Raw genomic sequence first — 25324 nt, forward strand, 5'->3', positions numbered from 1 at the left:
ATACGTACCACTTATAAATCGAGAAAAGAACTACACACAAGTTTGAAACACAAATAAAAATACGGATTATAAAAGTAAATAATAGGGACAATTACATTGATACCCTTGAGATTAATTATATTCAGATACGTAAATACTCGGTTTATACCATTTACTAGATTACAAGTCAGGTTATAGGTATAATTATACGTACATGCCCTATTAAGTAGCAAAAGTTTACGCAAATACCCTTCAGGTATATTACAATAACTCCCCTTCAAGGGGTACGTTGATTGTATATTTTGGACCTAAACTATATCAAGAGACGTCAATACAATTTACCCAATGAAATATCCATTATGTTTCAGTTGACGAGATTAATTTATTTATAAGTAAAATTAGAATTCAAAAAATAAAATAAAATAAAATTGCATTACTAAAATAAGGAATGAGTGGGAACATGAAGACTGCTAGCTTGGAAATTATTCTGCTATATATATATATATATATATAAATTAAATATTCTTGAAGTAATTAAATTAAAATCCAACTAACTACAAATCCTCCACATGGAAATTTGTGCTATTTAATTGTTATTTTGCAACATACTTCAACATATATTATCCATTATCTGAAACTCAGTCGTTTTATCTTGACTTTCATGTCCTCTTCTTCCCAATCCAACTAATAAATAATTATTCTTGCCTAATGTGTGTACAAATATTTATAAAAAATAGTCCTCCAAATCTACATTAATTCCTTTTCTATACCATAATACCAATTACTTGACATGTGTTGATTCAAAAAAGGTAAATATCTATTTTTATATTTTGCTTAAATGAAGATTATATATGGAAAATGTGGGAAGGAGACTTCAAACTATTAATAGGTGCATTTAATTCCTATAAAAAAAAAAGGTGCTTTTAATTTAGATCAAGTTGATCATGGGAAATTTCAAAACCAAAAGTTTGTTTGGGGGGGTTGAAAAATAATTCGAATAATATTTTAATTGTACTTTTATTTATTAACTAAATAACTAAATATAGTAATTCGATACCAAAATCAATTACACGTACAAGAAAAATTATAATTTTGATTTTGGATAAATTGATTTTCATAGTTTAGTCCTGTAATTTTAAAAAAATTAGCAATTTTTTGTCCTTTTTGGCCGGATGATGCATGTTTTTGGGCACATGATCCTTACAATTGGGGCTATCTGGCCACATTGGTACAAAATTGTCAATTTTTTAAAATTAAAAGACTAAATTATGAAAATCAGTCAGTGCAAGACCAAAATTGTTACCTCCTTAAATTACAAGATGAAAGTTATAATTTTACCTTTTAAAAACTCTTTTTTTTTGTGCTGAAAATTTTACTATTTTTTACTCCCCAGAGAGAAAATAAATTAATAAGATTTATAATTAAAAAATTAGAGCCTTAAAAACATATTATTCAAGATTCGCAAATCAAAATGCCCCTCGCATGAGATTCGACAAGGGTTGTGCAGGAAAAGTTGACTATAAATTTTTTTTTTTAACTAAAATCCCATATATTTTTTTACTCTTCATAGAGAAAATAAATAAGTAAAATCCATACTTTAAAAAAATTAGTCATAGAAATATAATTTTCAAGCATAATAGACAAAAAATAAATGAATAAAGTTCATAATTCAAAATATTAGAACTATAAAAAATATATTTTCAACAGGGTGAACATATGGACTTAAAAAGTGGAAAGGTTACAATTTTTCATCTTATAATTTAGGGGTGGCAATTTGGATGCATGAATTGATTTTCACAATTCATTTCTATAACTTTGAAAAATTGGCATAATTTGCACGAACAACGACTAATGATCGTTGCAGAGCTGTGATTAATTCGTAAGATTTTTTTTTTTTATCATAGTACTTGCTAATATTGAAAAATCATATTTCTTTTAGTGTACCATACATACCGATACAGTTAAAGCACCTACAACATATAGCTAAAAGTTGGTTAATTACTATTTAATATTTATTTCATTACTCTTAATTATAGTGATGAACTGATCAAATATTGATGTATATCTCAATTTATTACGAAAAGAATATAATTATATAATTATAGTGTAAAGTATATATATATATATATATATTACCTTGCTGCATTAATAACAATTACTTGATCATATAATAACTCCGAATGCACCAAACTAATCGAAACACACCTATGAACGCTCATTCTGATAAGCGTTACATCAAACTGATCAGTACATCGGTTCGATCAATACACTAACATAACAAAAAATAATTAAACGAACCATAATAAATTCACATAAAGCAAAATAAATACCAAAAAAATCGATGAAATTATGGGTCATAATTTCGAAATTGTTTATCATAGTTGATTTTGAGTGTTAGTACAAAAAATGTGGTGTCCATTAGTCAAAGCGTTTTCTTAAAGTGATTGGAAGTGGTCATATAGTTTGAAATATTTGAGGCTGCAATGAAATTAGTTTCCGCTTTCCCATTGCCATAACACCAAACTATTTCAGTCATCTTCTTTAGATCAATGCAACATGTAATTGATGGGTCCAATCTTACATTTTTTGTACTTTTGTTAGGAGTTGGCTGCTTATAATATGATACATATGTATGTCACTATGTTTTTGTATTATTATTATTATTATTATTATTATTATTATTATTATAATATATTAAATATTTAATTTAAATATATATTAATAGTTTTAATATAATATTTTATAAAAGTTTTAATTATTTTTATATTTATTTATTAAAATATATTTAAATTAAATAATAATTTAATTTAATTAGTAATATGTAATATTGCAAGTGTTCTTTATTTATATTCAAATGAAACTATTTAATTTAATAAAATTTAAAAATAATAAAAATATTAAATATTTAATTTAAATATATATTAATAATTTTAATATAACATTTTATATAAGTTAAAAAAAATTGATGTAATTTTTAAGTATTGTTATATTGATTAGTATATTTTATAAATAAATATTAAAATATATTTAAATTAAATAATAATTTAATTTCAAACAAAAAGGACAAATTGGATATTTGCCCACTTAAAACCCTATTTTTGTGTAGTATATTTGTAGGATGATGTTAATTGTATATGTAGTGGAGGAGAAGGGAATTTTAGACCATTGCACTACCAAAAAAGCTGGCATAGGATAAAAAAAAAAGGCCCCTACTCTCATTTCCACCGTGTGTACAACACCTTCCGTCAGTTTTGGATGGAGAGGGTCATTTTTGCAGGGTTTCAAAATTTACAGGATTTTTTGTAGCTATTTATTTAACACATGTAAGTTTTGTTCAATTTTAGCATAACATAGGGGGTATTATGCAATTTTTCATATTCTTATCACCAGTTAACTTACAGTCTTGAATGACTTAGTAAACTCATCAAGATTTTCTTCAATGTTTTTACTAGGAAGAGAAGTTTCAATGTAAAGTTATTCAAATTTATTCCAAAGTTCTTTACCAGAATTTTGTTTTCCAACTTTTCTAATTACAGAATCAAACAAATTAAAAATAATAGAGGAGTAGGCATATTCATCATTTTCAAGCTTTTTATCATCATAAACGTTATCAATGTATTTTTCATCAATAACTTCAAAAAATATTGTTGTATTAAAATGCATTTCTTTTTTTGTTGCCATGTTGAAAAATTATTCTTACCATCAAAATGTTGTAAATTATAGACAGCCATATTAACAGAAAAAATAATCACAGAGCACAGGCTAATAAGGAGAAAAAATTGATAGAATATCATATTATATAGTGCAGAATAATAGCATAAAGATCAATAATTTAATAACAGAGAAATGAGGGAGCCTCACTACCCCTCAAACCAGATACCCATCGGCTTCAGGGTGCCCGACCAAGCGAGGAAAATAGCAAGGATTGATCTTGCTTAGAGAATAATAAGAAGTATTAACATATTAAGAAATAGATATCACAATTAATATAGAGTTATAAATTAGTAACAGTTTTACCGTTTGAGTGCGATAGAGCCAGAGACTTAACCTACGCTCTGATACCACTGTTGGGTATATAGTGAATACCAGGCTCCAGCAAAATATTACAAATTCTCGAACTAAATTATAGATATCACTGGATTTACAGATCTATAAATTACAACAATAAAGAATCAAAATAATATAGATTAAACATAAAATTAGATATCTGAGACAATATCAGAATATAGAACAGGAACAAAGTTAGTATTAAAGCGCGCACGCGAGAGAGAGAGAGAGAGAGAGAGAGAGAGAGAGAGAGAGAGAAAACAACAATTATGGATTAGGGTTCGGGTTATGAGAGAAAGTGAGAAAGAGTTAGTTTTTAAAGCAGTCGAACCGGGTCAAACCTACTGGAGTATACCAAGTGGGTCACCTAAAGTGGAGTTGGCCTAGTAGTCTAAACCATCCAGTGAGATGTGCCTAGACCATTTCGGTTTGGGCCACACTTTTATTTACAATTTTCACCTTGGACCAAATCCAAGATGACGGATTTTAAAATGGGCTTTCATCAGAACCTGAATATTCAGGAGTCCTGAGAGATACCTGCAAAAATGACAAGAGATAAGACAAAATATGCAGAGAATAATAGTTTATAACAAATTGAGTATGTCAAGACAATTTTTTCATTTTTCAATGGGGAGTCACTTAGTGCCCATATCAGCTAGGTTATCTTCAGAACTGATTTTTTCAAGATTGATAATTTCTTTTATGACAAATGTCTCTAATGAAATAAAAAGATTGGATTTTTTTTACACAATTGGATCCCTGATAATTGGCAATCAGTGAAAACTATAAGTGTTTTTATTTACAAAATTGATTTCTTTTAATAACTCTTCAAGCAAAATAGCTTTTTTAAAAGCTTCAGTTGCAGCAATATATTTAGCTTCAGTATTAGAAAGTGGAAAAATGTGTTGAAGTTGTGATTTCCAGGTAATGCATGCTCCACACAAAGTAAACACATAATAGGTAGTTGATTTTCTTACTGTCCCTATCATTTGCATAATTGGAATCCACATGACCAACCAATTTTGCACCTTCAAATTATTTTGAGAATTAATACCAGAACTGATAGAGCCATTTAAGAGCTTCCTAATGAGGAAGACCTGGATTTGACATATATCTACTCAAGCAATTAACAGCAGATGCCATATCAGGTTTAGTACTAACTAGAAGATACATGACAGAACCAATTGCATTTGAATAAGGAATATTTTTCATGTGTTCTTTCTCATAATCTGTTTTTTGGAATTTGATCTTTACATAGTTGAAAACGAGCAGCCAAAGGAATAGAGAAGGTTTTGAGTTTGACATAGAAAAATTTTCAAGCACATATTTTATATAAAAAAATTTGTTTAGGAAAATCGTAGAATTTTTTCTATCCCTTTCCATACTCATTCCCAAAATTTTTCTTGAATTACCTAGATTTTTCATTTCAAAGTTTTTGCATAAATTCTTTTTTGAAAACATTTAATCATGCTTATGCTAGGACTGACATTCATCATGTCACCCACATAAAGTAAAAGAAATAGAGGGACGTGATTATCGTATTTAAAGTACAGACAAGGATCATAGGCGCTATTTTGGAATTTTTGAAAAATGAATGAAATGATCAAATTTCTTATTCCATTGTCTAGGAGACTGTTTTAATCCATAAAGTGATTTTTCCAATAAGCACACATAATCTGAATTTTTTGTTATTAACAACACCAAAAGGTTGACTCATGTATATTTGTTCATCCAAATTTCGATGCAAGAAAGCAGTTTTTAACACCCATTTGTTTGAGGCCAAGATGTGACGTATATCTACTGTACCAAGTTTGGAGGAAGATGATTGAAATATATACTTTCTTCTGTTTTGGTATAGAAACCGAAAAGAAGATCACAAACGTGAGAATAGATGTTCTGATCAGAATCAAACTCATATGCTCTAAAAAGAGGGAAAGCACAGAATTCTTTAGGTATTTCTCACTTATTCTACAGCATGTGGACTTTGTTACACGAACTCACTCCTTGTAGCTCTCAGTATTTCATATATTTTTGGAAATGAGAAGTTCATGTATATGTGTGGTTTCAAAGGGGAGGACGTTGCCAGTGTGGTACAGTGACGAAAAGAAGGTGGAAAGAATAGAGAAAATTAAGAGGAAATAGACGAAAATTATGCGAAAATAAAATTTCATCTCAACCATCAACGTGGGACTGCATTTTCTTGGAGAAACCTTCCTTTTACATCTTTCTGACTATGACTTCAAAATTCTAAGGCGCCTAACTTTTAATATCAGAAAAGCTAAAATTCTAACAGAATATTCTAATTTACAGTAGGCAAGACTCCTCATTTGTCCTCGAGAGCCTCGTATTCAGAATCACTTGAACTCATCAGGTGGATAGTGGTGCGTACAATTAGGAAAAGCTCTTGTGTTGAGAACTTGAGATCGTCTTCAATAGTGTTAGGTGTTGTACGGAAAGCCATTTCCCTCAAGTATGTCGACTTCCAATTGCAATCTTTCGATCTAATGTCAGCCTGTAAAAATCAAAAGGAAAAGAATGAGAAAAACATGCAATCTCTCTACATACTCGTCCATGAAGGCTGAGGTGTTTAGAGTCTTTATTTGGTTTGCAATATGTGCTTACTTGAATAACCTCATGTTCCTAAGAGTTGTGTGGACGTTCAAAAGATTATTGTAAGAAACTTAAATACTAAACTAAACACACATTGGCTAGCTCAAAGGATGCACCTTGACAACATTTAAAACCAAATGATAACCTATGTAACTACACATTTCTCTCTCACTTTTCTTACTGAATAAGAAGTCCATGTTCCTATTTGTTTCCTCTATGTCAATTTTTTTCTCATATCTGAAAATCAAGTAAAGTTTAACGCCATTGCATTTTCCCTTTGTAAACTTCAAAAACCAAAAGTCCCCCGATTTCTATTATTAAAGCTCTACGTTCTCGCTATTATAATCTAGAAAGAGTGGGAATACAATCTTTTGAGGCCTTAGAGAATACTGCGGACGCAAGTTGGAGAGTTGAAGCCTAAATTGGAGAACAATTCTCCACTGATGTTGCAAATTTATTCTCAATTATTCTTGTGTTAAGTTATGTTCCAAGATTTGCCTTTTTAGAAATTTTTCGTTGTCATAAATTTAAAATTTTGTACAAATTTTACACAACACCATATTTATTCATGTTATTGACAGATGAAGTTTGCAAGTGACCCACAACAAAGTTTGCTAGAAAATCATTATTGTACAAACCACAACTTATTTTACTTGTAAACATCAATAATAAAACATCATATACAAAAATATTGAACGGTTGTCTACATGCCAATTTAATTCATTTATTTTTCAAATAGGTGTATATTTATACTGGCAAATGTTAATATAGTTAATAATGTCTCTTGTTAATTAGTGTCTTCAAAAACTTATAAAACATTTAATACAAATGTGACATTTCATCCATTCAATCAAATGAATGATTTTGAAGTACTTTTTACAATTATAAAAGCTATTCATATTTAGTATCATTACAACAAAAATAATATATAGTTTTTCTTGGAGGTCTAAATATGCGACCATATCATGCACTTAAGGAAAAAGAATTATTACATAGATTTTATACTTAATTATTTATATATTTATAGATACAGATATATAGAGATTTTTTAAAAAAAATTAAATAAATTGTGCAATCTAATCTCTTGCTGATTTGAAAACAAAAGAGTTGATGGTGGAAGAACATTTTTTCATACTAGCAATTGGACAAAATTCATGCATATGCAAGTAGAAAGCTTGTAGTAAATTCACTATTTTAAAAAACAAAAGCATTTGATAAGACAAAACAAAAGAGTTGATGGGGGAAGAACATTTTTTCATACTAGTAATTGGACAAAATTTATGCATATGCAAGTAGAAATCTTGTAGTAAATTCACTATTTTAAAAAACAAAAGCATTTGATAAGACAAAACAAATTTGTGAAATATAGACTATAGTTAATTCCTCAAATGCAAATCATATGATTTCTCATGTATTCGACTATTATAGTTACCAAAATTCAATGTTCTTTAAAATCGTTTCACAATTTTGCAAATTAGATAATATTGACAAAGACGTACTTGGCATGTAGACAACCATCCTATATTTTGATATAGTGTTTCATTATCAAAGTTCACAAATAAGACAGTACATGATTGAATAATAAAGATTTTCCAACAAAATTTTATGTGATACACCTGCAAAGTCGAAGATGTCAACAACATGAATAAACATGATGCTTGTGCATAATTATACAAAATGATAAAAAAATGACATCAAAAAACTCCAACGCAAGCCCATGAACAAAACCCAACACAACGAATAAACCAAGATAAATTTACAAAACAAATGGAGGTTCGTTCTTCAATTTAACACTCAACTCTACAGTTGCATTCTCGTATTCTAATATGCCCCAAAAATTGAAATTCCTATCTCTTCCAAATTACAACGATGATAACGTTGAGCTTTTCATAGAAACCAGACAGAGCTTTAGGTTTTGACGTTTACAAAGTATAAAAGCAATGGTTTCACCTTTATCTCGACTTTCAAATATGGCAAAGAAATTGACAGAGAAGAATGAATAGAAAACATGACTTACCTTTCAGTTAGAAAAATAGAAAGAGAAACATATAGCCACACCGGCCACCATTAAGCTCTAAATATTGTCAAAATACATACTTTTTATAGCCCATGTGTGTTTCAGTTTAGTATTTAAATTTCCTACTCAATCCTTTTGATTCCCACACAATTCTTAAGAATATGAGATTACTTCAGTTCGCACAAAATTGACAAACCAAGTTTAGACTCCAACCCCCAGCATTCTAATAAACGAGCGTAGATCACCTATACTCACTCACATGCTTCACTTATACAATCGAATGAATGCATGTTACACATAGTACCGAAAAACAATTTCTCATGTAAGTTTATAGCCTTCTGTAATTCCATGCTATATGTGTCATGACTCGCCGAAAAAAAAAAAAAAAGAACAAATATTGCCTTCATATCATATAATATGCATTAAGACAGAAATGTAAAGAAACTGAGATATGAAAGTCATTGGGTGCCACAGTGTCCGCCTGTGACTGAAATCATTACTCATAGCATTCTCCAGTCGAAAGGCATAAACATGGCAAAAGTACTTCACGATCAAGAAACGTGTCTAGATGCACTTAAAAGAGTATGCTTTGTTGGCCCGTCAATTCGGCCAGATTTTTAAAGTCAAACTGAAAGACAGCATATAGATGGCCCTCACAATCCAATATATATACACACACATATAAAGTTAGGAGATGGGCTGAAACTGATGGTAACAAGGATAATAGTAGGAAATAAAAACTTACTTATGGCTCAGAAAGTGACACATAAGTTGATTAAAGTCAAGCTGTCACTACATGAGTTCTCATTACCTTCGAGTAGTTGTAAGACCATCACCATGGTATAATTGACAAACTCACATATATAGACAATGGTTGTTTGATTTTTGCTTTAAGTAGTTCAAGATAAAACTCCCCGAACTTGGATTTGCAGTTTGCTGTGAGTTTTCGAACTTTAGAAAAGAAACATTAAAAGTAAACATCTTGCAACAAAGAGTCGGAAATTATCGAATTTCAAGAAGTGCAGATTTTTTTCTATGAAAAATCAACATCTAATATTCGATAGACAGACGAGAGCTTTTCCGTTATTTTTTTACCACAGTACGTGCCCAGTGAAAACAGAGAACGAAATAATATTACTTAGGTTCAATGTTAGGCGAACAGATTTTCTATCTATATTACCAATCAAACAAATTAAGCACATTCATAAGGTAATTTCCAATACTACCAATAAAAATTGTTCTTCAAGATTATAAGAAGAAAAACAAAAGAAGAAACTACAGAATCATTATTTGTGGCAGTTGTGCAGCTACTAGTTGTTATCAGATTAGGTGATGCAAAGTGATGTTTCTCTTACCTTTAATGTTTTAGATGGCCATAAGTGGATAATGGTGCTAATCGGCTTCCCAGCAATGTCCCATGAGGAGAAAGTTTCTGCATCCTGTGAACATTATCAGGCGCTCTAATGCAGCAAATCCGAAGAGAAATCATGATTGTCCATCGTTCTCCAAAACAAGGGAATCCTCAACTAATTCAAACTCAAACAGTCTGCTGAGCCATTCTGTAAAATTAGCCTTGGACATAGAAAGAAATTGTTGTACCATTTACAATCGCAAAGATAAACATGGAACCATTAAAGACCAGCAGTTATATTTTGTTAAAACTTCTATTCTTTCCCATCCCAATCGTGGGAAGATCAACCAAACACCAAGATTACAAACCAATACACGGCCTTGCCACCAGTTTAAAAAAAGAACACAATCACCAAATATTCATATAAGAGCTAGAAGCATTAGGTCATCAATAACAGAGAAGGCTAGCAAACATTTCAATGTAATCAAGTACATAGAGAACAAGAACTCGATGACCATGAAAATCACAGGTGGAGGACTGAAATTCTTCAAGCATAAAATCATTTCGAGAGCTATATATAATCTAACAAATTTGCCTAGAGCCAACTTCATCCACAATCAATGGCAATCAGCCCATAGAACATGGTTTTAGTGCTAGCCTAACCATTGATTAGCATTAAGAATAAGTGAACTTGGCAAAACGTCACATACATGACTGCAAGAACAAGTGCAAAATGTACAATTCAATTGTAAATTGACTTTCAGATTCCACACATTATGAATCAGATACATGTAGTGGGTGATTTAGCATGTCAATAAGTTCATTATGTTGTTAACAAATGAAGTCTGCAAAAATTTGAACAGTGAATGCCTTCTGTTGAGCTAAACAAACTTTATCTTCCTTAAGGAGTAAAACAACCTAAAAGGCAGTCCTACGCCAAAAAAAAATGTTGCTTCTTACGTGACAAATTTAACTTTAGATAAATAAAAATAAACAATAAAGAAACCAATTCAAAACCGACCAAGACTGGGCTGTAACGATAAGGTAAAATAACCTTTATACGTGCTGACATCAATCTAGACTGAAATAAACCAAAAAAACAAAAAGGAAAAGCTAGAAAACACCATAACATACCTATACATGAGCCTTTCAATAGAATCTTCTTCTTTCATCCTTAGAAGAGAGTGTCGAGTCTCCTCCCCAAGCGCAGACCAGAAGTCCACCAAAGTCTCCACAGACAATCTGGCAGTATGAAGAGCACATGTTTCTCTTGTTCCATGACCTCTACCATATCCTGCAATTCCTTGGCTTATCCATCCTCGTCCACCTCCTCCACATGCATCTGGATAAAGCAATTCACGTTCCCTTTCCCTTGCACAAGCACTGTCAAACACGTGATTCAGAAGAAGCATGTAAACTAAACGTGCTCATGAAGAAATTATAAGCACAGAGAATCAGTAGCACAAAAAAGAGATTTACAGTTTGAAGCCCCTTTAAAGACTTTGAGTAAAGATAGCAATCCAAGAGCGTGAGTGTCCCATCCCTGGCCGCAGTCAATCCACCCCATGGATGGACAGATGGATCTTGAGCATCATCTTGGTGTTCATTTGCCATACACAGGTCTCCATCACTTTGATTGTCTGTTGCTCTCGCACTGTAGCGGCCACCGGCTGCATCCTGCTGTAGAGACTTCCCATACATGACAATCTGCAAAAAACCTTCAAGCAACAAACCATTGCACCTAGAAAAATACATGTTCTTCCGAGCGTGCTCAAAGAGTGTCTGCTTATCTATCCTAAGAAGATTCCTTCGAGCTTGTGGTGTCAGCTCACACCAAAACTGCGGGAAAATCAAAAACACCTTCCATTACTAATCAAGTTTAACTTAACTTGCAAACTAAGAAACAGGCTTGCCATTAATCAATACTTAAAAAATCCTTTTTGATTTCTGGTTCAATAGCTAATAAAAATAATGTCGTATTCTGAACATACTAGAGGAAGCAGGTCAAGGATATGAGAATGTAATTAGTGATAAATGTTAATATACGCAGAGCTGCCTACTACTGAAAACTTAGTATGTACTTGTGTAAGTGGTGCCTGTGTATTAGCGGGAGAGCTATTCAATGATCAGGCAGACTACCAGAGTAGCAAAGTTCCAGATATGCACACTACTGCAGAGAACATGCTAATTTAATCCGCTTGTGTAAATTAATACACTCTAGCTACAAAATTTGTCTACCTTCCAAATTCCACAGCACCAGATTAATAGAATCACACATGGTTTGGACGGGCATTCCCTCTAGAACTGATTTCCCACGAGATCAACAAAACACAGAACAAAATAAAACTACTTGTATTTAAATTCCGCAAGATGAACTAAATTGGATCTGTCCAAATGTTATAGGAATGACTTCCAGTGCAGTTACAATCTTAAGATTTCAACTCTATAACATTTTTTACGCGCAAGATCCAAATTAAACTCTTAACAATCCAATTGAAAATACCACGAACAACCATTATTTTTGTTGTACGAACAATTTTAATCAAAGTAAAGAATACATGTACACACTTATACTTTCTGCAGCTGATTGTACCTCACATCATTGCGATGCTTTGACCAGAACCCATTACTAGAAACGGATGAACCATTGAAGGAATGGAACGGCAGCGTGCCATTCCCCAACAATGGATTCTAGTAGCCAGTATTAGTATCATTGTTATCAGCTCTGGAATAGTGGGTGATTTAGCATGTCAATAAATCATTATGTTGTTAACAATGATGAATGAAAAATATAAGTTAAGGTAATTAGTCACCTGGGGATACAATGAAAGTGCCATCTTCTTCATTTTTCCCAGAAGTTCTAGAGGCACCGGAGCCTGACAATAGAAAACACTAGAATATTTCCTTCATTTTTGTAATAGAACCACACGAGGCGCCAGCAATATCATATTTAATTCACTACAACCAAAAAGAGAAAAAAGAACCATATCTAATTCACAACAATTTGTCGACCGCAAAGTTTTCTTTAACCAAAGATGAAAATAATAGAAAAACACATCCATGAAAACAGGGAAATGAAAAGCAGAAACGACAGTGAACATCCTTTCAAAGGAAATTAGAGATAATGGCGTAAACTCTTGTAAACAACACCAATTCGTTTGTGGATATTTCCATGATTTAACGTCTCCTAAAGAAAACATGGGGAAAAAAAAACTAAACAAAAAAAGGGAACCGGTTATTTCATCAGACCAAGAAACCATGCGGCACAATGTACTCGCAATTGCAAACCCACATAACAGAACTAAAAACAGGAAAGTGGGTTCGTATTCGAGAACTCCCTGAAAAGCAAGACGCGAATATTATAAGGAATTAAAAGCCAAAGAGTGGAATCTCCACGCAAAACTTCAAGAAAAAATTCAAAACCACACGCAGCGGTTAACGGAACATTTTCAAGAAACCCCAAAAACACCAGCCACGTATATACCTGAATCTTGATCTTTCGATTTCCAATTGAATTCGTCCTCTGGGACTCATTGAATTCTTGCATTGAACAATTCTTGGTAAAAGAAAAAGTGTCAAGAAGAAGAAGAACAGGAAAGAAGTTGTAACTCCAAAGAAATCGATTTCCCCCAGTATCTCACCAAAGTCTGATACATACAGGGAAGAAGGACAAGGAGTTTCACAACTACACTCTCAACGGCTAGAAGACTAAAAGTTGCTATTTCACTAACTAAGGCGTACAAATTCTAATAACAACTTTAATTATTTTAATTATTATTTTGTTAATATATATATATATAATGTGATCAAAAAATTTAATCAACAATTACGATATTTTAAAATTTTAGTACGCGATTCATACCAAATTTAAATATATATAAGATTATGTACATTAGATCATATCAGACGGTTTGATTTAAAATCACATAGCCTGATTCTACGATAATGATTATTCTTATGTTCCAAGTACGATATATTGACATCCGTATATTCAATATGTCTAAAATTTTACAAAATGTATTTTTCTGTAAGTTTGATCATATCTAACGGTATGATCTGAATTTTGATGATCCGATTAACCCATGTTTTTCAACAATGTAAGATGATAGTTAGATCAATGTAATGCTAATATTTATAAATATATGAATTTACTGCAGTTGTGAACATATATTAATCTCAACTATAAAATAGTTTAAATTCATTTCTGCCGTGAAGTTTCTTGTCGTTGATACGCCACCATATGGACAAATCACGGCCTGAGACTACCACCGTTCGACTCCTCTCATCGAGACGATTCCAACGAGGCCAAGCTTTTCCATTTTCATCACCGTCTGCGACGAAGAAGACAACGGAAAGAAGAGAGTTAAACAAAAATTAAGTAAAACAATAAAATGTATAAAATATTTAATTAAATATATATTCATACATTTAAAGATAATATTTTATAGAAGTTAAAAAAAATGATATAATTTTGAATAATTTTCATATTTATTAGTATATTTTATAAATAAATATTAAAATATATTTAAGTTAAATAATAATTTAGTTAAAGAATTTAATTCAATAAAATTCAAAAAAAATAATAATATATTACATATTTAATTTAAATATATATTAATAGTTTTAATACAATATTTTATATAAGTTTTAATTATTTTTATATTTATTTATTAAAATATATTTAAATTAAATAATAATTTAATTTAATTAGTAATATGTAATATTGCAAGTGTTTTTAATTTATATTCAAATGAAACTATTTAATTTAACAAAATTTAAAAATAATAAAAATATTTATATTTAATTTAAATATATATTAATAATTTTAATATAACATTTTATATAAGTTAAAAAAAAATTGATGTAATTTTTAAGTATTGTTATATTGATTAGTATATTTTATAAATAAATATTAAAATATATTTAAATTAAATAATAATTTAATTTCAAACAAAAGGGACAAATTGGATATTTGCCTACTTAAAACTCTATTTTTGTGTAGTATGTTTGTAGGATGATGTTAATTGTATATGTAGTGGAGGAGAAGGGTATTTTGGACCATTGCACTACCAAAAAAGCTGGCATAGGGTAAAAAAAAAGGCCCCTACTCTCATTTCCACCGTCACCTTCCGTCAATTTTGGACAGAGAGGGTCTTTTTTGCAGGGTTTCAAAATTTACAGGGTTTTTTGTGGCTATTTATTTAACACATGTAAGTTTTGTTCAATTTTAGCATAACATAGGGGGTATTATGCAATTTTCCATATTTTTATCACCAGTTAACTTACAGTCTTGAATTGACTTAGTAAACTCATCAAGATTTTCTTCAATGTTTTTACTAGGAAGAGAAGTTTCAATGTAAAGTTATTCAAATTTATTCCAAAGTTCTTTACCAGAATTTTGTTTTCCAACTTTTCTAATTACAGAATCAAACAAATTAAAAATAATAGAGGAGTAGGCATATTCATCATTTTCAAGCTTTTTATCATCATAAACGTTATCAATGTATTTTTCATCAATAACTTCAAAAAATATTGTTGTATTAAAATGCATTTCTTTTTTTGTTGCCATGTTGAAAAATTATTCTTACCATCAAAATGTTGTAAATTATAGACAGCCATATTAACAGAAAAAATAATCACAGAGCACAGGCTAATAAGGAGAAAAAATTGATAGAATATCATATTATATAGTGCAGAATAATAGCATAAAGATCAATAATTTAATAACAGAGAAATGAGGGAGCCTCACTACCCCTCAAACCAGATACCCATCGGCTTCAGAATGCCCGACCAAGCGAGGAAAATAGCAAGGATTGATCTTGCTTAGATAATAATAAGAAGTATTAACATATTAAGAAATAGATATCACAATTAATATAGAGTTATAAATTAGTAACAGTTTTACCGTTTGAGTGCGATAGAGCCAGAAACTTAACCTAGGCTCTGATACCACTGTTGGGTATATAGTGAATACCAGGCTCCAGCAAAATATTACAAACTCTCGAACTAAATTATAGATATCACTGGATTTACAGATCTATAAATTACAACAATAAAGAATCAAAATAATATAGATTAAACATAAAATTAGAGATCTGAAACAATATCAAAATATAGAACAAGAACAGAGTTAGTATTAAAGCGCGCACCCGAGAGAGAGAGAGAGAAAACAACAGTCAGGGATTAGGGTTCGGGTTATGAGAGAAAGTGAGAAAGAGTTAGTATTTAAAGCAGTCGAACCGGGTCAAACCTACTGGAGTATACCGAGTGGGTCACCTAAAGTGGACTTGGCCTAGTAATTTAAACCATCCAGTGTGATGGGCCTAGACCATTTCGATTTGGGCCACACTTTTATTTACAATTTTCACCTTGGACCAAATCCAAGATGACGGATTTTAAAATAGGCTTTCATCAGAACCTGAATATTCAAGAGTCCTGAGAGATACCTGCAAAAATGACAAGAGATAAGACAAAATATGCAGAGAATAATAGTTTATAACAAATTGAGTATGTCAAGACAATTTTTTCATTTTTCAATGGGGAGTCACTTAGTGCCCATATCAGCTAGGTTATCTTCAGAACTGATTTTTTCTAGATTGATAATTTCTTTTATGACAAATGTCTCTAATGAAATAAAAAGATTGGATTTTTTTTACACAATTGGATCCCTGATAATTGGCAATCAGTGAAAACTGTAAATGTTTTTATTTAGAAAACTGATTTCTTTTAATAACTCTTCAAGCAAAATAGCTTTTTTAAAAGTTTCAGCTGCAGCAATATATTTAGCTTCAGTATTAGAAAGTGGAAAAATGTGTTGAAGTTGTGATTTTCAGGTAATGCATGCTCCACACAAAGTAAACACATAATAGGTAGTTGATTTTCTTACTGTCCCTATCATTTGCATAATTGGAATCCACATGGCCAACCAATTTTGCACCTTCAAAGTATTTTGATAATTAATACCAGAACTGATAGAGCCATTCAAATATCTCAAAAGTCATTTAAGAGCTCCCTAATGAGGAAGACCTGGATTTGACATATATCTACTCAAGCAATTAACAACATATGCCATATCAGGTTTAGTACTAACTAGAAGATACATGACAGAACCAATTGCATTTGAATAAGGAATATTTTTCATGTGTTCTTTCTCATAATCTGTTTTTTGAAATTTGATCTTTACATAGTTGAAAACGAGCAGCCAAAGGAATAGAGAAGGTTTTGAGTTTGACATAGAAAAATTTTCAAGCAAATATTTTACATAAAAAAATTTGTTTAGGAAAATCGTAGAATTTTTTCTATCCCTTTCCATACTCATTCCCAAAATTTTTCTTGAATTACCTACATTTTTCATTTCAAAGTTTTTGCATAAATTCTTTTTTGAAAACATTTAATCATGCTTATGCTAGGACTGACATTCATCATGTCATCCACATAAAGTACAAGAAATAGAGGGACGTGATTATCGTATTTAAAGTACAGACAAGGATCATAGGCGCTATTTTGGAATTTTTGAAAAATGAATGAAATGATCAAATTTCTTCTTCCATTGTCTAGGAGATTGTTTTAATCCATAAAGTGATTTTTCCAATACGCACACATAATCTGGATTTTTTGTTATTAACAACACCAAAAGGTTGACTCATGTATATTTGTTCATCCAAATTTCGATGCAAGAAAGCAGTTTTTAACACCCATTTGTTTGAGGCCAAGATGTGACGTATATCTACTGTACCAAGTTTGGAGGAAGATGATTGAAATATATACTTTCTTCTGTTTTGGTATAGAAACCGAAAAGAAGATCACAAACGTGAGAATAGATGTTCTGATCAGAATCAAACTCATATGCTCTAAAAAGAGGGAAAGTACAGAATTCTTTAGGTATTTCTCACTTATTCTACAGCATGTGGACTTTGTTACACAAACTCACTCCTTGTAACTCTCAGTATTTCATATATTTTTGGAGATGAGAAGTTCATGTATATGTGTGGTTTCAAAGGGGAGGACGAAAATAAAAGTGGAAAAAATAGAGAAAATTAAGAGGAAATAGACGAAAATTATGCGAAATTAAAATTTCATCTCAACCAGCAACGTGGGATTGCATTTTCTTGGAGAAACCTTCCTTTTACATCTTTCTGACTATGACTTCAAAATTCTAAGGCGCCTAACTTTTAATATCAGAAAAGCTAAAATACTAACAGAATATTCTAATTTACAGTAGGCAAGACTCCTCATTTGTCCTCGAGAGCCTCGTATTCGGAATCACTTGAACTCATCAGGTGGATACTGGTGCGTACAATTAGGAAAAGCTCTTGTGTTGAGAACTTGAGATCGTCTTCAATAGTGTTAGGTGTTGTACGGAAAGCCATTTCCCTCAAGTATGTCGACTTCCAATTGCAATCTTTCGATCTAATGTCAGCCTGTAAAAATCAAAAGGAAAAGAATGAGAAAAACATGCAATCTCTCTACATACTCGTCCATGAAGGCTGAGGTGTTTAGAGTCTTTATTTGGTTTGCAATATGTGCTTACTTGAATAACCTCATGTTCCTAAGAGTTGTGTGGACGTTCAAAAGATTATTGTAAGAAACTTAAATACTAAACTAAACACACATTGGCTAGCTCAAAGGATGCACCTTGACAACATTTAAAACCAAATGATAACCTATGTAACTACACATTTCTCTCTCACTTTTCTTACTGAATAAGAAGTCCATGTTCCTATTTGTTTCCTCTATGTCAATTTTTTTCTCATATCTGAAAATCAAGTAAAGTTTAACGCCATTGCATTTTCTCTTTGTAAACTTCAAAAACCAAAAGTCCCCCGATTTCTATTATTAAAGCTCTACGTTCTCGCTATTATAATCTAGAAAGAGTGGGAATACAATCTTTTGAGGCCTTAGAGAATACTGCGGACGCAAGTTGGAGAGTTGAAGCCTAAATTGGAGAACAATTCTCCACTGATGTTGCAAATTTATTCTCAATTATTCTTGTGTTAAGTTATGTTCCAAGATTTGCCTTTTTAGAAATTTTTCGTTGTCATAAATTTAAAATTTTGTACAAATTTTACACAACACCATATTTATTCATGTTATTGACAGATGAAGTTTGCAAGTGCCTCACAACAAAGTTTGCTAGAAAATCATTATTGTACAAACCACAACTTATTTTACTTGTAAACATCAATAATAAAACATCATATACAAAAATATTGAACGGTTGTCTACATGCCAATTTAATTCATTTATTTTTCAAATAGGTGTATATTTATACTGGCAAATGTTAATATAGTTAATAATGTCTCTTGTTAATTAGTGTCTTCAAAAACTTATAAAACATTTAATACAAATGTGACATTTCATCCATTCAATCAAATGAATGATTTTGAAGTACTTTTTACAATTATAAAAGCTATTCATATTTAGTATCATTACAACAAAAATAATATATAGTTTTTCTTGGAGGTCTAAATATGCGACCATATCATGCACTTAAGGAAAAAGAATTATTACATAGATTTTATACTTAATTATTTATATATTTATAGATACAGATATATAGAGATTTTTTAAAAAAAATTAAATAAATTGTGCAATCTAATCTCTTGCTGATTTGAAAACAAAAGAGTTGATGGTGGAAGAACATTTTTTCATACTAGCAATTGGACAAAATTCATGCATATGCAAGTAGAAAGCTTGTAGTAAATTCACTATTTTAAAAAACAAAAGCATTTGATAAGACAAAACAAAAGAGTTGATGGGGGAAGAACATTTTTTCATACTAGTAATTGGACAAAATTTATGCATATGCAAGTAGAAATCTTGTAGTAAATTCACTATTTTAAAAAACAAAAGCATTTGATAAGACAAAACAAATTTGTGAAATATAGACTATAGTTAATTCCTCAAATGCAAATCATATGATTTCTCATGTATTCGACTATTATAGTTACCAAAATTCAATGTTCTTTAAAATCGTTTCACAATTTTGCAAATTAGATAATATTGACAAAGACGTACTTGGCATGTAGACAACCATCCTATATTTTGATATAGTGTTTCATTATCAAAGTTCACAAATAAGACAGTACATGATTGAATAATAAAGATTTTCCAACAAAATTTTATGTGATACACCTGCAAAGTCGAAGATGTCAACAACATGAATAAACATGATGCTTGTGCATAATTATACAAAATGATAAAAAAATGACATCAAAAAACTCCAACGCAAGCCCATGAACAAAACCCAACACAACGAATAAACCAAGATAAATTTACAAAACAAATGGAGGTTCGTTCTTCAATTTAACACTCAACTCTACAGTTGCATTCTCGTATTCTAATATGCCCCAAAAATTGAAATTCCTATCTCTTCCAAATTACAACGATGATAACGTTGAGCTTTTCATAGAAACCAGACAGAGCTTTAGGTTTTGACGTTTACAAAGTATAAAAGCAATGGTTTCACCTTTATCTCGACTTTCAAATATGGCAAAGAAATTGACAGAGAAGAATGAATAGAAAACATGACTTACCTTTCAGTTAGAAAAATAGAAAGAGAAACATATAGCCACACCGGCCACCATTAAGCTCTAAATATTGTCAAAATACATACTTTTTATAGCCCATGTGTGTTTCAGTTTAGTATTTAAATTTCCTACTCAATCCTTTTGATTCCCACACAATTCTTAAGAATATGAGATTACTTCAGTTCGCACAAAATTGACAAACCAAGTTTAGACTCCAACCCCCAGCATTCTAATAAACGAGCGTAGATCACCTATACTCACTCACATGCTTCACTTATACAATCGAATGAATGCATGTTACACATAGTACCGAAAAACAATTTCTCATGTAAGTTGATAGCCTTATGTAATTGCATGCTATATGTGTCATGACTCGTCGAAAAAAAAAAAAAAAAAAAAAAGAAGAGATATTGACTTCATATCATATAGTATGCATTAAGATAGAATTGTAAAGAAACTGAGATATGAAAGTCATTGGGTGCCATATTGTCCGCCTGTGACTGAAATCATTACTCATAGCATTCTCCAGTCGAAAGGCATAAACATGGCAAAAGTACTTCACGATCAAGAAACGTGTCTAGATGCACTTAAAAGAGTATGCTTTGTTGGCCCGTCAATTCGGCCAGATTTTTAAACTCAAACTGAAAGACAGCATACAGATGGCCCTCACAGTCCATTATATATACACACACATATAAAGTTAGGAGATGTGCTGAAACTGATGGTAACAAGGATAATAGTAGGAAATAAAAACTTACTTATGGCTCAGAAAGTGACACATATGTTGATTAAAGTCAAGCTGTCACTACATGAGTTCTCATTACCTTCGAGTAGTTGTAAGACCATCAACATGGTATAATTGACAAACTCAACATATATAGACAATGGTTGTTTGATTTTTGCTTTAAGTAGTTTGAGATAAAACTCCCCGAACTTGGGTTTGCAGTTTGCTGTGAGTTTTCGAACTTTAGAAAAGAAACAATAAAAGTAAACTTCTTGCAACAAAGAGTCGGAAGTTATCGAATTTCAAGAAGTGCAGATTTCTTTCTATGAAAAATCAACATCTAATATTCGATAGACAGACGAGAGCTTTTCCGTTATTTTTTTACCACAGTACGTGCCCAGTGAAAACAGAGAACGAAATAATATTACTTAGGTTCAATGTTAGGCGAACAGATTTTCTATCTATATTACCAATCAAACAAATTAAGCACATTCATAAGGTAATTTCCAATACTACCAATAAAAATTGTTCTTCAAGATTATAAGAAGAAAAACAAAAGAAGAAACTACAGAATCATTATTTGTGGCAGTTGTGCAGCTACTAGTTGTTATCAGATTAGGTGATGCAAAGTGATGTTTCTCTTACCTTTAATGTTTTAGATGGCCATAAGTGGATAATGGTGCTAATCGGCTTCCCAGCAATGTCCCATGAGGAGAAAGTTTCTGAATCCTGTGAACATTATCAGGCGCTCTAATGCAGCAAATCCGAAGAGAAATCATGATTGTCCATCGTTCTCCAAAACAAGGGAATCCTCAACTAATTCAAACTCAAACAGTCTGCTGAGCCATTCTGTAAAATTAGCCTTGGACATAGAAAGAAATTGTTGTACCATTTACAATCGCAAAGATAAACATGGAACCATTAAAGACCACAGTTATATTTTGTTAAAACTTCTATTCTTTCCCATCCCAATCGTGGGAAGATCAACCAAACACCAAGATTACAAACCAATACACGGCCTTGCCACCAGTTTAAAAAAAGAACACAATCACCAAATATTCATATAAGAGCTAGAAGCATTAGGTCATCAATAAGAGAGAAGGCTAGCAAACATGTCAATGTAATCAAGTACATAGAGAACAAGAACTCGATGACCATGAAAATCACAGGTGGAGGACTGAAATTCTTCAAGCATAAAATCATTTCGAGAGCTATATATAATCTAACAAATTTGCCTAGAGCCAACTTCATCCACAATCAATGGCAGTCGGCCCATAGAACATGGTTTTAGTGCTAGCCTAACCATTGATTAGCATTAAGAAAAAGTGAACTTGGCGAAACGTCACATACATGACTGCAAGAACAAGTGCAAAATGTACAATTCAATTGTAAATTGGCTTTCAGATTTCACACATTATGAATCAGATACATGTAGTGGGTGATTTAGCAAGTCAATAAATCATTATGTTGTTAACAAATGAAGTCTGCAAAAATTTGAACAGTGAATGCCTTTTGTTGAGCTAAACAAACTTTATCTTCCTTAAGGAGTAAAACAACCTAAAAGGCAGTCCTACGCCAAAAAAAAATGTTGCTTCTTACGTGACAAACTTAACTTTAGATAAATAAAAATAGACAATAAAGAAACCAATTCAAAACCAACCAAGATTGGGCTGTAACGATAAGGTAAAATAACCTTTATACGTGCTGACATCAATCTAGACTGAAATAAACCAAAAAAACAAAAAGGAAAAGCCAGAAAACACCATAACATACCTATACATGAGCCTTTCAATAGAATCTTCTTCTTTCATCCTTAGAAGAGAGTGTCGAGTCTCCTCCCCAAGCGCAGACCAGAAGTCCACCAAAGTCTCCACAGACAATCTGGCAGTATGAAGAGCACATGTTTCTCTTGTTCCATGACCTCTACCATATCCTGCAATTCCTTGGTTTATCCATCCTCGTCCACCTCCCCCACATGCATCTGGATAAAGCAATTCACGTTCCCTTTCCCTTGCACAAGCACTGTCAAACACGTGATTCAGAAGAAGCATGTAAACTAAATGTGCTCATGAAGAAATTATAAGCACAGAGAATCAGTAGCACAAAAAAGAGATTTACAGTTTGAAGCCCCTTTAAAGACTTTGAGTAAAGATTGCAATCCAAGAGCGTGAGTGTCCCATCCCTGGCCGCAGTCAATCCACCCCATGGATGGACAGATGGATCTTGAGCATCATCTTGGCGTTCATTTGCCATACACAGGTCTCCATCACTTTGATTGTCTGTTGCTCTAGCACTGTAGCGGCCACCGGCTGCATCCTGCTGTAGAGACTTCCCATACATGACAATCTGCAAAAAACCTTCAAGCAACAAACCATTGCACCTAGAAAAATACATGTTCTTCCGAGCGTGCTCAAAGAGTGTCTGCTTATCTATCCTAAGAAGATTCCTTCGAGCTTGTGGTGTCAGCTCACACCAAAACTGCAGGAAAATCAAAAACACCTTCCATAACTAATCAAGTTTAACTTAACTTGCAAACTAAGAAACAGGCTTGCCATTAATCAATACTTAACAAATCCTTTTTGATTTCTGGTTCAATAGCTAATAAAAATAATGTCGTATTCTGAACATACTAGAGGAAGCAGGTCAAGGATATGAGAATGTAATAAGTGATAAATGTTAATATAACGCAGAGCTGCCTACTACTGAAAACTTAGTATGTACTTGTGTAAGTGGTGCCTGTGTATTAGCGGGAGAGCTATTCAATGATCAGGCAGACTACCAGAATAGCAAAGTTCCAGATATGCACATTGCTGCAGAGAACATGCTAATTTAATCTGCTCGTGTAAATTAATACACTCGAGCTACAAATTTGTCTACCTTCCAAATTCCACAGCACCAGATTAATAGAATCACACAGGGTTTGGACGGGCATTCCTTGTAGAACTGATTTCCCACGAGATCAACAAAACATAGAACAAAATAAAACTACTTCTATTTAAATTCCGCATGATGAACTAAATTGGATCTGTCCAAATGTTATAGGAATGACTTCCAGGGCAGTTACAATCTTAAGATTTCAACTCTATAACACTTTTTACGCGCAAGATCCAAATTAAACTCTTAACAATCCAATTGAAAATACCACGAACAACCATTATTTTTGTTGTACGAACAATTTTAATCAAAGTAAAGAATACATTTACACACTTATACCTTCTGCAGCTGATTGTAGCTCACATCATTGCGATGCTTCGACCAGAACCCATTACTAGAAACGGATGAACCATTGAAGGAATGGAACGGCAAAGTTTGTCGACCGCAAAGTTTTCTTTAACCAAAGATGAAAATAATAGAAAAACACATCCATGAAAACAGGGAAATGAAAAGCAGAAACGACAGTGAACATCGTTTCTAAGTAAATTAGAGATAATGGCGTAAACTCTTAAACAACACCAATTCGTTTGTGGATATTTCCATGATTTAACGTCTCCTAAAGAAAACATGGGGAAAAAAAAACTAAACAAAAAAAGGGAACCGGTTATTTCATCAGACCAAGAAACCATGCGGCACAATGTACTCGCAATTGCAAACCCCACATAACAGAACTAAAAACAGGAAAGTGGGTTCATATTCGAGACCTCCCTGAGAAGCAAGACGCGAATATTATAAGGAATTAAAAGCCAAAGAGTGGAATCTCCACGCAAAACTTCAAGAAAAAATTCAAAACCACACGCAGCGGTTAACGGAACATTTTCAAGAAACCCCAAAAACACCAGCCACGTATATACCTGAATCTTGATCTTTCGATTTCCAGTTGAATTCGTCCTCTGGGACTCATTGAATTCTTGCATTGAACAATTCTTGGTAAAAAAAAAAGTGTCAAGAAGAAGAAGAACAGGAATGAAGTTGTAACTCCAAAGAAATCGATTTCCCCCAGTATCTCACCAAAGTCTGATACATACAGGGAAGAAGGACAAGGAGTTTCACAACTACACTCTCAACGGCTAGAAGACTAAAAGTTGCTATTTCACTAACTAAGGCGTACAAATTCTAATAACAACTTTAAT

General features: G+C 32.0%; 2 protein-coding genes across 17 annotated transcripts; both read right to left on the reverse strand.

Moving 5' to 3' along the window:
- Positions 1-6175: 6175 nt before the first annotated feature.
- Positions 6176-13687, reverse strand: LOC105180359 (uncharacterized). 11 transcript variants are annotated; one of them, XR_016066508.1, is made up of 6 exons: positions 13489-13687; positions 12818-12880; positions 12598-12729; positions 11484-11843; positions 10009-11387; positions 6176-6538 (listed from the first exon to the last, which is right to left on the reverse strand). XR_016066508.1 is itself a non-coding variant. In XM_088882910.1 (6 exons), exons 1-4 carry the CDS (start codon positions 13536-13538, stop codon positions 11361-11363), a joined length of 516 nt encoding a protein of 171 aa, XP_088739036.1. In that variant the 5' UTR covers positions 13539-13687; the 3' UTR covers positions 6176-6538; positions 10009-10199; positions 11139-11360. The 11 variants fall into 11 exon arrangements, 7 of the variants coding, with proteins under 7 accessions (XP_088739036.1, XP_088739037.1, XP_088739035.1 ...); XR_016066505.1 differs by having other exon boundaries at positions 12579-12729; XR_016066507.1 differs by having other exon boundaries at positions 12579-12729; positions 12818-12896.
- Positions 13688-18061: 4374 nt separating this feature from the next.
- Positions 18062-25253, reverse strand: LOC105180158 (uncharacterized). Of its 6 annotated transcripts, none has more exons than XM_088882990.1 (6): positions 25046-25253; positions 24471-24585; positions 23376-23735; positions 23031-23279; positions 21903-21979; positions 18062-18424 (listed from the first exon to the last, which is right to left on the reverse strand). In XM_088882990.1, the coding sequence occupies exons 1-4, from the start codon at positions 25093-25095 to the stop codon at positions 23253-23255; spliced, it is 552 nt and encodes a 183-aa protein (XP_088739116.1). In that variant the 5' UTR covers positions 25096-25253; the 3' UTR covers positions 18062-18424; positions 21903-21979; positions 23031-23252. The 6 variants fall into 6 exon arrangements, with proteins under 6 accessions (XP_088739116.1, XP_088739113.1, XP_088739115.1 ...); XM_088882987.1 differs by having other exon boundaries at positions 21903-22093; XM_088882989.1 differs by having other exon boundaries at positions 21903-22106.
- Positions 25254-25324: the final 71 nt, after the last annotated feature.

This window comes from Sesamum indicum, linkage group LG7, assembly GCF_026168435.1.
Source record: "Sesamum indicum cultivar Baizhima isolate 11 linkage group LG7, ASM2616843v1, whole genome shotgun sequence".
Lineage (NCBI taxonomy): Eukaryota > Viridiplantae > Streptophyta > Magnoliopsida > Lamiales > Pedaliaceae > Sesamum > Sesamum indicum.

What these genes read in the sequence shown, in the direction of transcription:
- LOC105180158 (XM_088882990.1), bottom strand. Translation starts at nt 25,095, where the DNA reads ATGAGTCCCAGAGGACGAATTCAACTGGAAATCGAAAGATCAAGATTC. An exon ending in GCTACAATCAGCTGCAGAAG is followed by an intron (nt 23,736 to 24,470) that starts GTATAAGTGTGT and finishes ATTTTCCTGCAG; the next exon opens with TTTTGGTGTGAGCTGACACC. An exon ending in CTTTAAAGGGGCTTCAAACT is followed by an intron (nt 23,280 to 23,375) that starts GTAAATCTCTTT and finishes CGTGTTTGACAG; the next exon opens with TGCTTGTGCAAGGGAAAGGG.
- LOC105180359 (XM_088882910.1), bottom strand. Translation starts at nt 13,538, where the DNA reads ATGAGTCCCAGAGGACGAATTCAATTGGAAATCGAAAGATCAAGATTC. An exon ending in ATCGAAAGATCAAGATTCAG is followed by an intron (nt 12,897 to 13,488) that starts GTATATACGTGG and finishes GAAATATTCTAG; the next exon opens with TGTTTTCTATTGTCAGGCTC. An exon ending in CACTTTCATTGTATCCCCAG is followed by an intron (nt 11,844 to 12,817) that starts GTGACTAATTAC and finishes ATTTTCCCGCAG; the next exon opens with TTTTGGTGTGAGCTGACACC.